The sequence below is a fragment of the Thamnophis sirtalis genome, unplaced genomic scaffold (assembly GCF_051295495.1).
Source record: "Thamnophis sirtalis isolate CommonGarterSnake01/CBP01778 unplaced genomic scaffold, rThaSir2_p1.2 scaffold_4, whole genome shotgun sequence".
NCBI lineage: Eukaryota > Metazoa > Chordata > Lepidosauria > Squamata > Natricidae > Thamnophis > Thamnophis sirtalis.
In genome coordinates, this window is record NW_028261384.1 from 126,685,768 (window position 1) to 126,700,080 (window position 14,313).

General features: G+C 41.8%; 1 protein-coding gene across 1 annotated transcript; it reads right to left on the reverse strand.

Moving 5' to 3' along the window:
- Positions 1-1,114: 1,114 nt before the first annotated feature.
- Positions 1,115-7,161, reverse strand: LOC106548418 (vomeronasal type-2 receptor 26-like). Its single transcript, XM_087714744.1, has 3 exons — positions 6,989-7,161; positions 3,310-3,601; positions 1,115-2,026 (listed from the first exon to the last, which is right to left on the reverse strand). Exons 1-3 carry the CDS (start codon positions 7,159-7,161, stop codon positions 1,115-1,117), a joined length of 1,377 nt encoding a protein of 458 aa, XP_087570870.1.
- Between the last annotated feature and the right edge of the window lie 7,152 nt (positions 7,162-14,313).

Sequence of the window (14,313 nt, forward strand, 5' to 3'; positions counted from 1 at the left end):
CCTTCAGTACTAAACAGCATTAAATAGCAACTAAAAGACAGGTAGGTTATTTTCAAAAGCTAGATAGACCACTGTTATCTTTATTGTCATGTTTCCAAACAATGTGTCCCCAGAATAAAAATCCATCCAAGAGCGGAGACAGAGTATAACATTCCCAGATGGGTCTGGAGAATATTTAGTAATCTTGGAGTGTTTGAAATATTTTGCGTCTGAATCTAATTCCTGTGTTGGACCTTGAAGCTCAGATAACTTGAGGAATGACAGAAAGCTACTTGTCTACCAGCTAAAATGGAACTAACCACACCTGGTTAAATCTCATGGGCCATACAATATCAGCCTCATCAATGGTGAACAATGCTTCGTGGGAGTCCATGTAATCCATCCTTCCAACTCTAACTCTCAGAAAAGATAGATTGGGGAACGTGACCCAATTCATAATATCAAATCCAGTCTCCAATTCTCCATTTTGGTTGAAAGAAATTTTTTGTCCAGCACTATTGTTGAATGAGACCTCTCTCATAAATTGGTTTAGCTACAATGGAAAAGAAGAAAGAAAGAAATCAGGTTCCCAGGTGAAAACATTCATTCCCTCATTCAATAATATATTCTTCAAAGTTTAAGGGAAAATAGTAGGCAATGTAATACAATAATGGTATAAAAAGGTAAAGGTTCCCTTTGCACATATATGCTAGTTGTTCCCAACACTAGGAGGCAGTGCTCATCTCCATTTCAAAGCCGAAGAGCCAGCACTGTCCGAAGACATCTTCATGGCCATGTGGCCAGCATGACTAAATGACAAAGGCACATGGAACACTGTTAACAGTATACACACTGGTAAATCAGCATTAAAATAATGCATCCCTTAGAACACAAACACATTTTTTTAACTTTTGTATTATGTGTTTCTTTTAATGTTGTATGCCACCCTGAGTCCTTGGGAGAAGGGCGGCATATAAATCTAATAAACCAAACCAAACAAACGCAAAATAAAGCAACTAAAACATTGCTGGGATGCAAACATGGATGCAAACACTCAAAAGAATAAAATAGAAAATAAAAGAAAGGTAGCTCTTACATTTCCCTTGGAAGAATGAATTTAATTGAGATTTAGGATTCAGGTTGTAGATTTTGTGAGCCACCAGTAATTGATTCTCTTAAGGATTACCTTCCATGACTTTTGATCCAGATGTTTCTGTTTGACTTCATGCCCCCTAGCTCTGTATTCCATCATGGATGAATGGAAGTCATGCAAAGCATGTGCCACTACATGGATGGCATTGTAGATGCTGTAGCTATGCCCAGTCATGTCCATTTCAAACACAGATGTGGGAAGAGCTGCCAGTTTCTCCTTCCCAGTGCAGAGAATCGCACTTTCCTCCTCCATTACAGAGGTGGGGAAAGAACATTCAAAAGCACTTTCCCAGAAGAGCTTGATAAAAGTATCTTCTTTTTCCAAGGTAGGGTTCCTCATCTCAAGAAATTGCTGGAACCCTAACATCTTCTCTGTGTGAATTGCAAAAGACAGAGCACCATGGAGGAAGACTAGGTCACTATTCCTCAGAAAGGGAAGGGAGGTGAAATCCATCTCAGCCGTCATAACCCAGATTTTACCCTGTCTCCATAATGGTGCATCTTCAATTTTCAAATTAGTGGAAAGAAGCCTCAGAACTATGATTCCATAAATTTCACCATGAACTAATACTACATTAGCTGTGCTTTTCATAATCACCATGTACATTTGAAGTCCCACTTCCACCAGCTCAGGAATGCTGTTTGAATAATCAATGACGGGAAATATTTCAAGGAAGGCTGAGCAGATCCCCTTCTGGGCTATCATGGGAACCACATTTTGTACAAAGTTCTCACCGCTGTCATCTTTTGCGGACAAGATCCCAATCCATGTCCATCCAAAATGCAGAAGTAATAAAAGAATTCCCTTATATTGACCATCTATGTTTGGGAACATTTGTTGCCGTATGGCAGTCTCCTTTTTTGTATTACCTTCAGTAGTAGAACCATAGATTAACTTAAAAAAGAAAAAGACAACATGGCAAGATTCAACAGGACACTTATCCTCTTCTTCCTTAGATTGAAATGGTATTATTCACCCATTTAAACTACTATAACATACATATTAATGTTCAACAGATGTTTCATATTTTGACTAAAGGTATATTTTACATGCACATTCAGAGTCTCCTGGGACAGGGGTTGAAACCTTAAACACTCAAATAGCCACAAAGGTCCTAACTGGAAGCCCCCCATTCAATTCTGGAGCCAACCAGAAGTCCAGTTCCCCCACCATAGAGTCTCCTCCTAGCTCAGCATCCTTTTTCCTCTACCCATCCTAACCGAAAGTCCTATCAATTGTGGAGCTGACCATAAAACCTGCTCCTTGCGATAGAGTCTCCTCCTGGTACACTGTGCTTTCCCCCTTCCCAACTGGAAACTCCTCTCAAAATTGTGGCACCAACTGGCAACAGGAAGCCACAGCAAGATGATGAAAGAGCCACATGCGGTTCCAGAGCCGCGGGTTTCTGACCCCTGTCCTAGGAGGAGATTAAAAAGTCATTATTCTCACGTTCCCATTAGTAAATTTGATGAAAAACACATTGCCTTTCTCATAAAGGTTGTATTTCATGGAAATAAAATAATATAAGAGTATTATATTACTAAAACAATGTTTGTAACATTTACCTGCTTGGCTTTCCACTTTTTCATTGCAGCAATAACAAAATTTACAAGAATTTCTCCTCCTAAATTACATTAGATTGATGGATTGATTGCTTTTATTGATGGATTGATTGCAATAGATTGATGTAAAATTCCATTACAATTAATCTATTTTTTTCCAACTCTATTGCCCCAATTTCTGCCTATTCTATAACTCATTTTCCCCAATTAATCCTGTTCTTCTTTTCCTTCAATACCATTAAAGGAAACAGAAATTGTAAATTGATAGGTACCCCATAAAGTACTTTTCAGTTTTATCGTTCTGAGAATAATGTATATTTTAGATATTGTTTCTCTTAAATATGGTTTTAATGGAGAGTTAATTCTAGGGAAGGCATACAACCCTGCTTAATCCTTTAGATTTTTCAAGCAATAAAACATCAGAAGAGTTATGGGGACATTAGGTCATCATAGCTGAATTCCTTTGTAGCACCCAGAAATTCTTAGTTTTGTTAAGAATAATCTCTTATTTCAAGAAGAACCCTTTTCTTCCTATATCCTAAATGTTCCCATTTAAAGCAAGGAACAGGACATTGATGATTATCTACTTGGTCTGAGTTCTACCAAACCTCATACCTGTGGCATCTTGTACAGGGACAGGATGGTAGCCATGTGTACACACACATCAGAAGTAGGTCCTCCAAGGACTGCTATTGGTCTGTGCTGTGTATCACAGTTGTAGTTAGGAAAAAACTGCCCCTTTCTAGAGAAAAGTTCCAGTGAAGCCCGATATGTCCAACTTGTCATGAAGTAGGTGTTATAGATCTGAAAACCAAGAGTGTGATTGGGTAAAATATGAGGGTTTCTGTTGATCTCTGTGATGGCAAATTCTAAGGCCAAAGTTTGCTGATAGATTGGAGTCATGATCCTGGAAAGGGAAATATATATTTTTCAAGATACAGTCATAACACACTTTTATTTTATTTTATTTTATTTATCTATTTATTTATTTATTTATTTATTTATTTATTTATTTATTTATTTATTTATTTATTTATTTATTTATTTATTTATTTATTTATTTATTAGACTTATATACCGCTTCATAGGGCTTTCAGCCCTCTCTAAGCGGTTTACAGATTTTTAGCAAATTGAGTCAGCAAATTGCCCCCACCGTCCGGGTCCTCATTTCACCCACCTCGGAAGGATGGAAGGCTGAGTCGACTTTGAGCTGGTGAGATTTGAACCACTGAACTGCAGATCACAGTCAGCTAAAGTGGCCTGAAGTACTACACCCTAACCACTGCGCCACCTCGGCTCTTTTGCAGGTGAGAGTGATAAAATAGCACCATAAGCATTTTGTTTTTAATGAAACTTCATAAGTGAAGTTTTCATAGCCTTTAAACAATATCAAACAGGCAACAAATAGTCAAAATAGGGAGAGCCCTATCAAACCTTGCACCAGTTAACAGCGGTGTTCATCAAGGCAGCCTCTTAGGACCTATGCTCTTTATACTTTACATAAATGACCTTTGCAATCATTTCAAAAGGAGCTGTGTCTTCTATTCAACACCACCGACAATGCCGTTGCCCTTCAAAATGACCTAGACCAGTGTTTCTCAACCTTGGCGACTTTAAGTCCTGTGGACTTCAACTCCCAGAATCCCCCATCCAGCATAGCTCGTCAAGGTTGAGAAACACTGACCTAGACTATGTGTCTGAATGATCAAACAATTGGCAACTCCAAATCTCAACCAACAAATGCTCTGCCTTACACATTGGCAACAAAAATCAGAACACTAAATACAAGCTTGGTGGATATGACCTCGTAGATGACCCTCACTCTGCCAAGGACCTTGGAGTACTCATCTCAAGCGATCTAAGTGCTAAAGCTCACTGTAACGGCATTGCCAAAAAGGTATTAAGAGTTGTTAATCTAATCTTGAGAAGCTTCTTCTCCGTTAATATTGTACTGCAAACTAAAGCATGCAAAACTTTTGCCAGACCAATTTTCAAATATAGTTCACCTGCCTAGAATCCACACTGTATATTGGACATTAATACATTTGAGTGAGTCCAGAGATATTTCACGAGAAGAGTCCTCACTCGTCTGCTCACAATAGAATACCTTATGCCACCAGGCTTGAAATTTTAGCCTTGGACAACCTAGAATTAAACTGACTAAGGTATGATCTAAGTGTATTATCTGCTACAACACCCTACCTGTCAATGACTACTTCAGCTTCAATCTCAATAATATACGGGGAAACAATAGATACAAACACAAGATAAACTGCTCCAAACTCGATTGCAGAAAATATGACTTCAGCAATAGAGTGGTCAATGCCTGGAATGCTCTAACTGACTCTGTTGTTACATCCTCAAACCCCATAACTTTAAACTGTCTAGCTTGGACCTTACCCTTTCCTAAGAGGTCCATAAAGGGGGCGTGCATAAGCGCACCAGCATGCCTACCATCCCTCTCCTACAGTCCCCATTTATTCACACCCATTTCCTGTGTTCATGTCCATGTTTATATTTATACCTGTTATCTTGTACATGTTTGACAAGCTAAATAAATAAAATATTTTTTTAAAAGGCTTCAAACATCATTCACTCTTGATTGTAATTTTGGAGTCCAAAGTCCAAAATGTTGATATTTGGATGTTTGATGATTAGTTGTGATGGCTCTGTAGCAAACAGGTAAACAGAATATGGATATGAATAAGACATGAATAATCTCATAGAATGTGGTAAATGCACAGTTTTAGCAATATGAATTCACCATGAAATAACCTGTGTGTTTTAAAATATGGAGTGGCAATTGGATCTAACATATTAGTACCTATTAGCTGATGTCCGAGAAAAGAAGCATAATTTCTTCCATGATGTTAAAGAGGACATTTCATTTAATCTGATAATTAAAGAAGGCAATATTTAAGATTCTGCTTAAAAATTGGTTATTACCCTGATGCCATATACTATAATAAGAATGGACCTTTTTCCAATACTAGCTTTTAAATGCTTGAATGAAAGTGAAATAAAACATTTTTTCAACCTTTGAAAAAGAAATCTATTTTTTTTAAAGAAAGGTAAATATTTCAGACTTTAATAATTTATTATACAGGAACTTGGTTGTTCGATAAAGAATCCAGAGAAGAACATGAACTGTCCTCTTCTCAGTGTGAATTATTGTAAGATAAGGACTCCCAGAAAGATTCCTATCAAGAACCTCAGTCAGTGCACATATAAAAGTGGAAACGCAAACTGCTGAAGATGCTCTACATCTCCTTGAACAACACAGGATGACCCAAAGTGCAGTTAACAAAATCCAATTCACACCTGAGCAAGAGCTAATAGATCATCAGCCATCTCTTACCCAGGAAAGCATTTTGGGTGACCTGCTGAAAAACTTCAGATTCACCCTCTAAAGATGAAGCTCCACTCAATGGGAAAGATTAGATCTTTGCCATTGGAAAAGGTGTATAGGACTATTCCAACTTTTCCATGGGAAGGAATTCTACCTGAGATTTCTTTTACCCTGGGAAAATCTTTCCAACATACACCTTAGACAGACAGACAGACAGACAGACAGACAGATAGACAGATATCAAATATGAGAAAAGGGGGACAAAAATCTATCTATCTATCTATCTATCTATCTATCTATCTATCTATCTATCTATCTATCTATCTATCTATCTATCATCTATCATCTATCTATCTATCTCTATACAGTATCTCTCTCTCTCTCTCTCTCTCTCTCTCTCTCTCTCTCTCTCTCTCTGTGTGTGTGTGTGTGTGTGTGTGTGTGTGTGTGTGTCCGTCCATCCGTCCGTCCATCCATCCATCCATCCATCCATCCATCCATCCATCTATATTTCTACACAGTGTCTGTCTGTCTGTCTGTCTGTCTGTCTGTCTGTCTGTCTGTCTATCTATCTATCTATCTATCTATCTATCTATCTATCTATCTATCTATCTATCTATCTCTATACTATATCAATCTATCTATCTCTATAAGTATCTACCTGTCTGTATGTCTGTTCATCCGTCCATCCGTCCGTCTGTCCATCCATCCATACAAAACATTTTTTTCTCGCAACATATAACCATCACATCATGATTATAGATGAGGCATATGAAGAGGAACAGAGAGAGATGATGCTGAAGGAAAAGGAGGAACAATAGGTGGCTGAAGATAGTGCTTTCCAGCAAATGTTAAGGTGATATTAATCATTATAACCAAGAGTAATATTAATATGAAAAGACCTCCTGGTTCAAAATAACTTGCTTTCTGTTTATAAATTCTTACACAGTGTCCTCAAAGATCTCCTCAGAAGGACGTTTGCTGAAGTCCATCATTGTCTGGAAGATGTAGATCTGAGAGAGCAAATTCCCAACAATGAGGTCTCCTGACTGATATTGCTTGTGAAGAAATGGCAGAGGGTCACTGGTGATGCATTTAACCTTGTGAATCCTGCACATCATTTGTGAGAAAGGCAGAATAACCAACACTACAAATATCACCATCTTCATCAATAGCATTTCTTCTGTAACCCAAATTCGACTGTCTCAGAATACTTTTCATGGTATTCTACTTGAGCTAATGGCTAAATTATGTCCCAGGATGCAGAAATGAAGTTGAAATAATTATATAGGGATGGATAATTGCAGTAGAAACACCAACAAAGACCTAGGAATACGTGAACAAGAAAACATGTTTTTGCCAGCTTATTAAACATTGTCTTTAGTGTTGTGTAGTATCATGGTGTCAAGAGAAACAAATGTTTGTGGTGACTGAGAGTAAGAGAAGAATTTGAATTGTAAAGAGTGCTTCAGAACCTTTTCCTCAATTTGTACAAGAATAGGAAGTATTCATGACTCCCAAATGTTAAAACAAAAATAGTTTAATACTAATTCTCAGAAGACTTATAACAAAAATAAAAATGAAGTTAAAGGTGTCTTGTACTCCAAAATCCATTTTGGGAGCCTCTACTGAGAAATAAAATCTATTAATATGTGGAATCTTATGAAAAGTATGAAATAAAACCCAGATAATTGTTGAACAGAGTCTATTACAGAAATACAAAAAATTCCTCAGCATTTCGTAAATAAATGGGCCTACTAGGTGTTAATTCTCCTTCATTTAATTGGATATTTTATTTCCTTATTGATAGGCCCCAGTTTGTGCGAATTGGAAGAAAAGTTTCCAACTGCTTCTCCTTCAGTGCGGCTTCTCCATAGGGCTGTGTCTTGAGTGTGCTACTGTTCACTTCAATGAAACACAACTGGTGTGCCAAATCTGCCAGAAATCCTATTGTGAAGTATGCGGATGACACAGCAGCAGTAGGTTTTATCCAGAACAACAATGAAGATGCTTATATGGAAGAGGTGAAGGTTCTGGTGGACTGGTGCAATAAACTGGTTCTAAATGTTGATAAAACTTTTTACAGAGGCACAATTGAGAGCATTTTAACAAACTGTAGCACTGTTTGGTTTGGTGGCAGCAGTGGCTCAAATAGAAAGTCCATACAGAGAGTGGTAAGGGCAGCTGAGAAGATTATAGGAATTTCGCTTCTTGTTATTGAGACTACTGCTTATAAGCTCTATGTGCTTAGCGCTCAAAGCATTGTTAGAGACCCCACACACCCATGTTATGGTCTGTTTCTGTTGCTCCCCTCTGGGAGGAGGTGTCAAAGAATTTCTAGCAGGACTATCAGATTTTGTAACTGCTTCATTCCAGGGGTGGGGTTTGGCTGATGCTACTGCTGGTTCACTCAGGGACACGCTGTGCATGCATGCCTTGTGTGCATACGCACTTGATGTGCGCATGTGCAGTACTAAAAAAATTGCTTCTGCACACACGCAGAAGTAAAAAACAAGATGAAGAACTGGTTCAGGGGCATGGCAGGCTGAGTTACTACCTACTTGGCCGAACTACTCCAAACCGGTAGGAACCTATGGTTGCTTTGTTCCCTATGCCACCCATCTGGTAAAATAAAAAAATATTCATTTTTATCGCCATGTATATGTACACATCCAAACTAGACCGTGTTGTTTCTCTATGCCATATAATATATGTGAGTATATGCATAATTTTGTATTTATTTATTTCGCCATGTTTATGTAGTGTAGGGAGGGGCAGATACGGCGGGGACTTTAGGGCTGGCCATTACCGGGGAAGGAGGGCTCGCTACATCACAGAGATCCCTCCTTCCGGCCCTATGAGTCCCACTCTGAGGTCAGATGGCGCGAGTAATCAGGACCCTGGTCTCAGGCTGTTGTCGCTAAATGCCAGGTCTGTTGTTCACAAGGCTCCCCTCGTCCGGGACTTAATTTTAGATGAGAGGGCAGACCTGGCATGTATTACTGTGACATGGCTGGGCACGGAGGGAGGAGTCCCCCTCGTAGAGATGTGCCCAGACGGATTTCAGGTGCTTCATCAGCCGAGAGCCCAGGGAAGGGGTGGCGGTGTGGCTATTGTTATCCGGGAGTCTTTAGCACCTCGTAGGATCCCTGCTCCGGAGCTTGTCGGGTGTGAGTCCCTGCTGGTGAAGCTGGACCTCAAGGGTCAAGTGGGCCTGCTGCTAACGTACCTGCCTCCCAACAGCGTTGCAGCAGCCCTCCCCTCGCTCCTCGAGTCAGTAGCCGAGCTAGCAATTGAGTTCCCCAGGCTTATGGTTCTGGGGGACTTCAATCTGCCTTCGCTCGGTGAACACTCTGATGGAGCGCAGGAGTTCATGGCTTCCATGACAGCCATGGGCTTGACCCAGGTAATTCGGGGCCCAACCCATGCAGCGGGTCACATGCTCGACCTCGTATTCCTCTCGGAGCAGTGGACTTGTGATCTTGGTCTGAGGGATAGTGAGATCATACCCCTGTCGTGGTCAGACCACTGCCTACTGAGGCTAGACTTCCAGAGGCCAAACCCCCACTGTAGGGAGGAGGAACTGACCAGGTGGTTCCGCCCCAGGCGTCTTATGGACCCCTTAAGGTTCCAGACAGAGCTTGGGGTTATTCCTGATACTCTCACCCACAGTTCGGTGGAGACTCTGGCTGCTGCCTGGCACTCGGCGGCATCGGAGTCCCTCGACTGAATTGCGCCACTACGGCCCCTCCGGGTCGGTGGAGCCCGGAGACCTCCTTGGTTCACCGAGGAGCTCCGGGAGAAGAAGCGCCAGAGGAGACGCCTAGAGCACCTATGGAGGTCCGATAAGTCCGAATCGAACCGAGCACTCCTGACAACATGCACCAAGGAATATATCAGGGCATTGAGGACAGCTAAAAGAACACATATTGCCACCTTGGTTGCGTCCGCCGAGTCCCGCCCAGCCGCCCTGTTTAGGATAACCCGCTCCCTCCTAAATAGGAGGGATGCGGGCGAACCCCTGCAGTGTAAGGCTGAGGAATATGTCCAGTTCTTGGCGGACAAAGTTGCTCGGTTTCGGTCGGACTTGGACTCCATCTCTGCAGATCCAGCCGAGACACAGGGGGATAGCTTGGCAGACCATCTCTGGGTTGAGTTTCAGGAGGTTGCCTCTGGGGATGTGGACAAGGCCATACGAGCTGTGAGCGCCTCCACCTGTATACTGGACCCGTGTCCCTCCTGGCTGGTTGCCAACAGCAGTGAGGTGACACGAGGCTGGATCCAGGCAGTTGTTACCGCCTCCCTTCGGGAGGGGCACTTCCCCACCGCACTTAAAGCGGCGGTGGTGAGACCCCTTCTGAAGAAACCATCCTTGGATCCAGCCGTTCTTAACAATTACCATCCAGTCTCCAACCTCCCCTTTCTCGGGAAGGTTGTTGAGAAGGTGGTGGCCTTCCAGCTTCAACGGACCTTGGAGGAAGCTAGTTACCTTGACCCCTTCCAGTCCGGCTTCAGACCTGGTTACAGCACAGAAACCGCTTTGGTCGCATTGACCGATGATCTCTGGAGAGCCAGGGATGGAGGCCATGTGTCCATCCTGGTTCTCCTTGACCTCTCGGCGGCTTTCGATACCATCGACCATGGTATCCTTCTGCGACGACTGCGGGAGGTGGGAGTGGGAGGCACTGTTTTACAGTAGTTCTCCTCCTACCTCTCGGACAGGTCGCAGTCGGTGTTGGTGGGGGGGCAGAGATCGTCCCTGAGGCCCCTAACTTATGGGGTGCCGCAGGGCTCTGTCTTATCCCCCCTACTATTTAACATATACATGAAACCGCTGGGCGAGATCATTCGGAGGCACGGGATAAAATACCATCAATACGCGGACGATACGCAGTTGTATCTGTCCGCCCCGTGCCAACTCAATGAAGCGGTGGACGTGATGAACCAGGGTCTTGAGGCCGTTAAGAACTGGATGACAGCTAACAAACTGGTACTCAACCCGGACAAGACCGAGTGGCTGTTGTGTTTCCCTCCCAATAATTTGGCCAGTGTTCCATCGCTCAGGCTGGGGGGTCAAATTTTACACCCCTCAGATAGGGTTCGCAACTTGGGAGTCCTCCTGGACCCACAGCTGACTTTTGACCATCATTTGTCGGCCGTGACCAGAGGGGCATTTGCCCAGGTTCGCCTGGTATGCCAGTTGCGACCCTACCTGAACCGGGAGGCCCTCACAACAGTCACTCGAGCCCTTGTGATCTCTAGGCTGGAATACTGCAATGTGCTCTACATGGGGCTGCCCTTGAAGAGCATCCGGCGACTTCAGCTAGTCCAGAATGCGGCCGCACGAGTGATAGTGGGCGCACCTCGGTTCGCCCACATAACACCTATCCTCCGCGAGCTGCGCTGGCTACCTGTTGATCTCCGGGTGCGCTTCAAGGTGCTACTTACCATCCATAAAGCCCTCCATGGTAGTGGATCTGAGTACTTGAGAGACCACCTTCTGCCGATTACCTCCCTTCGCCCCATCAGATCGCACAGAGTGGGCCTCCTCCGAGTTCCATCCGCCAGTCAGTGCCGACTGGTGACTACGCAGAGGAGAGCCTTCTCAGTAGCAGCTCCGACCCTTTGGAACGATCTCCCCGTAGAGATTCGCACCCTCACCACCGTCCAGACCTTCCGCACAGCCCTTAAGATCTGGCTATCCCGGCAGGCCTGGGGATAAGATTTTCATCCGCCCCACCCGAATGCTGAATGAATGTTGTGTTTTATTGTTTTATTTTTATTCACATATTATTTAATGTTCTGTCTTGCACTCCCTTCCCACGAATTGTAAGCTGCCCTGAGTCCCCTCAGGGAAAAGGGCGGCCTATAAATGACAATAAAATCTAAAATCTAAAATCTATATTGGATGTGGTGACTCTTTGAGAACTGTATGTAATGAAATTTCATTTTAATGTATGCTGATTAGTGTACATTCAAAGGGACAATAAAGTTATTTTAAGTTCTACCTTTCCCCTTAAATATACGCTTTGGTTGGAAGAGACTTGGATGTCTTCTAGTCCAAACCTCTGCTCAAGCAGGAGACCCAATAACATTTCAGACAAATGGTTATCCAATCTCTTCTTTAAAATCTCCAGGTTCTGGAGGCATGTTACTCCATTGATTAATTGTTCTAAATAAATTTCTCCCTATCTCTAGATTGGTTTTTTCTTTGATTAGTTTCTATCCATCTCTTCTTGTCTTGCGTTCAGGTGCTTTGGAGAATAGCTGGACTCCCTCTTCTTTGTGACAGTCCCTTAGATATTAGAATACTGCTATGATGTTACCCCTAATCCTTCTTTTCATTAAACTAAACTAGTTGCATTAATTCCTGCAACCATTCTTCATAGGTTTTGGCTTTCATTCTCCTAATCATCTTTGTTGCTCTTCTCTTTTTTTTGGGGGGGGGGCATTGTTCCTATATGCATTATTTCCTGCAACCATTCTTTATATGTTTTGGCTTTCATTCCCCAAATCATCTTTGTTGCTCTTCTCTTTTTCTTGGGGCATTGTTCCTATGCAAATAGGTCTTAATATCATCTTGAAGCTTGTTTGACTTTCCAACTTCCCTACAGAAAAGAATCAAAGGAGCAGGGATGAAATTCAAATTGTTTTACTACTGGTTTGTGGGCATGGCTTAGTGGGTGTGGTAAGGGAAAGATACTGCAAAATCTTCATTCCCTCCCCACTCTGGGGCCAACCAGAGGTGATATTTGCAGGTTCTCCAAAGTACTCAAAATTCATGTCAGAAACTGTTGAATTTCACCCCTGCAAAAGTGGTATCTAAATGACTGGGGGAAGAGGGGGAATCTGTCTTCAATATTTATCTTTTGAATGATGAAAAAAAATACAGTTTGGCTCATGCTCTCAAAAGCAAATTAGCATAATTCAAGCCAGGTATACATAGCCATTCTATAACATCCATTAAAAGGAAGACTGCTGAATTCTGGATAAGCTCTAATTTTGTGCTGCCTTTAAATACAGCCCTATATAAAAAACATAGCAGGAGCTTTTCTAGGTAATAATGAAGATTTACTTTTAAGTTTCTGTGGTTGGATCCCCTTGCATTAGGAAAAACTGCAAGTCAGTACCTACTGAAGCCGAACCTTTTTAGTCATGGTTTCTACCTGCTGTTCAGAAACAGATGCCATGAATTCAGGATAATCCCTAAATTGTCAACTTTCTTTCCACAGGTAGTGCCTCTGCACCCAAAGACAACACTTCTTGTTCATTTGTAATTTCTTCCCCCACATTTTTCCCAATATTCTAATTCAATGTTATAGCCAAAGTTTTTTTTTACCCAAATTAATTTTAAATCTCAAGAAATAATTGTATACTTCTGTTATCGTTTTTTTCCTCCCTCCCCTATATTATTTTATTAAGCTCTTGTTGTTCTTTATCGGAGCCATATTTTTCTAGATTTTTTTTATATGTTGTCTGAATTTATAAGTTCGGCCACCAATCTATCTCTATTCTTTGACATTTTAGCTCTTGATTTGATTTTAATTTTCCTTGATCATCTAATAGGTCTTTATATCTTACTATCTTATTTAAATGTAGTGCATTTGGGTATATAATTGCCTCCATGGTTGATAGCCAAGTAGGCATTTTGATGTAATGGTTTCTCTAAATTTACCCCCAAACATATAGAAGAGCATCTTGCATGTGGTGTCTCTGAAAATATGTGTGTGATTTATTTTTCCCTTCCCAGATGAAGGCATGCCAGCCTGATTGCACATCATGGCTTTCTATTGTCAATACCCTTTTGTTTTTTAAGTTTATCCAGTCTTTTATCCATGACACGGCTGCTGCTTGGTAATATACCTCCCATGGCCTCTCTTGCTTCTGCTATCCTGTAATAGTTTTAGTTTTATTCGCCAAAGACAACACTTCTACAGTACTGATGGCAAATCCCAATAGAAAAATGCAAAGATGTCTGGCTTGGGAAAACTCCACCACTCAATTTCAAAAGGCAGTTTTACTGAAAACATTCTGTGATGATACCTTTAATGCCAACATTAAAGCTAACCCTAACCCTAACCCTAATCCCCAAACAATACCATCTGCTTCTGTATTTCAGGTCCTTGGGAAAAACTCAATAGCAATAGTAAAAGCACTTAGACTTATATACCACTTCATAGTGCTTTACAGCCCTCTCTAAGCGGTTTACAGAGCCACAATATTGCCCCCAACAATCTGGGTTCTCAGTATACCCACCTCAGAAGGATGGA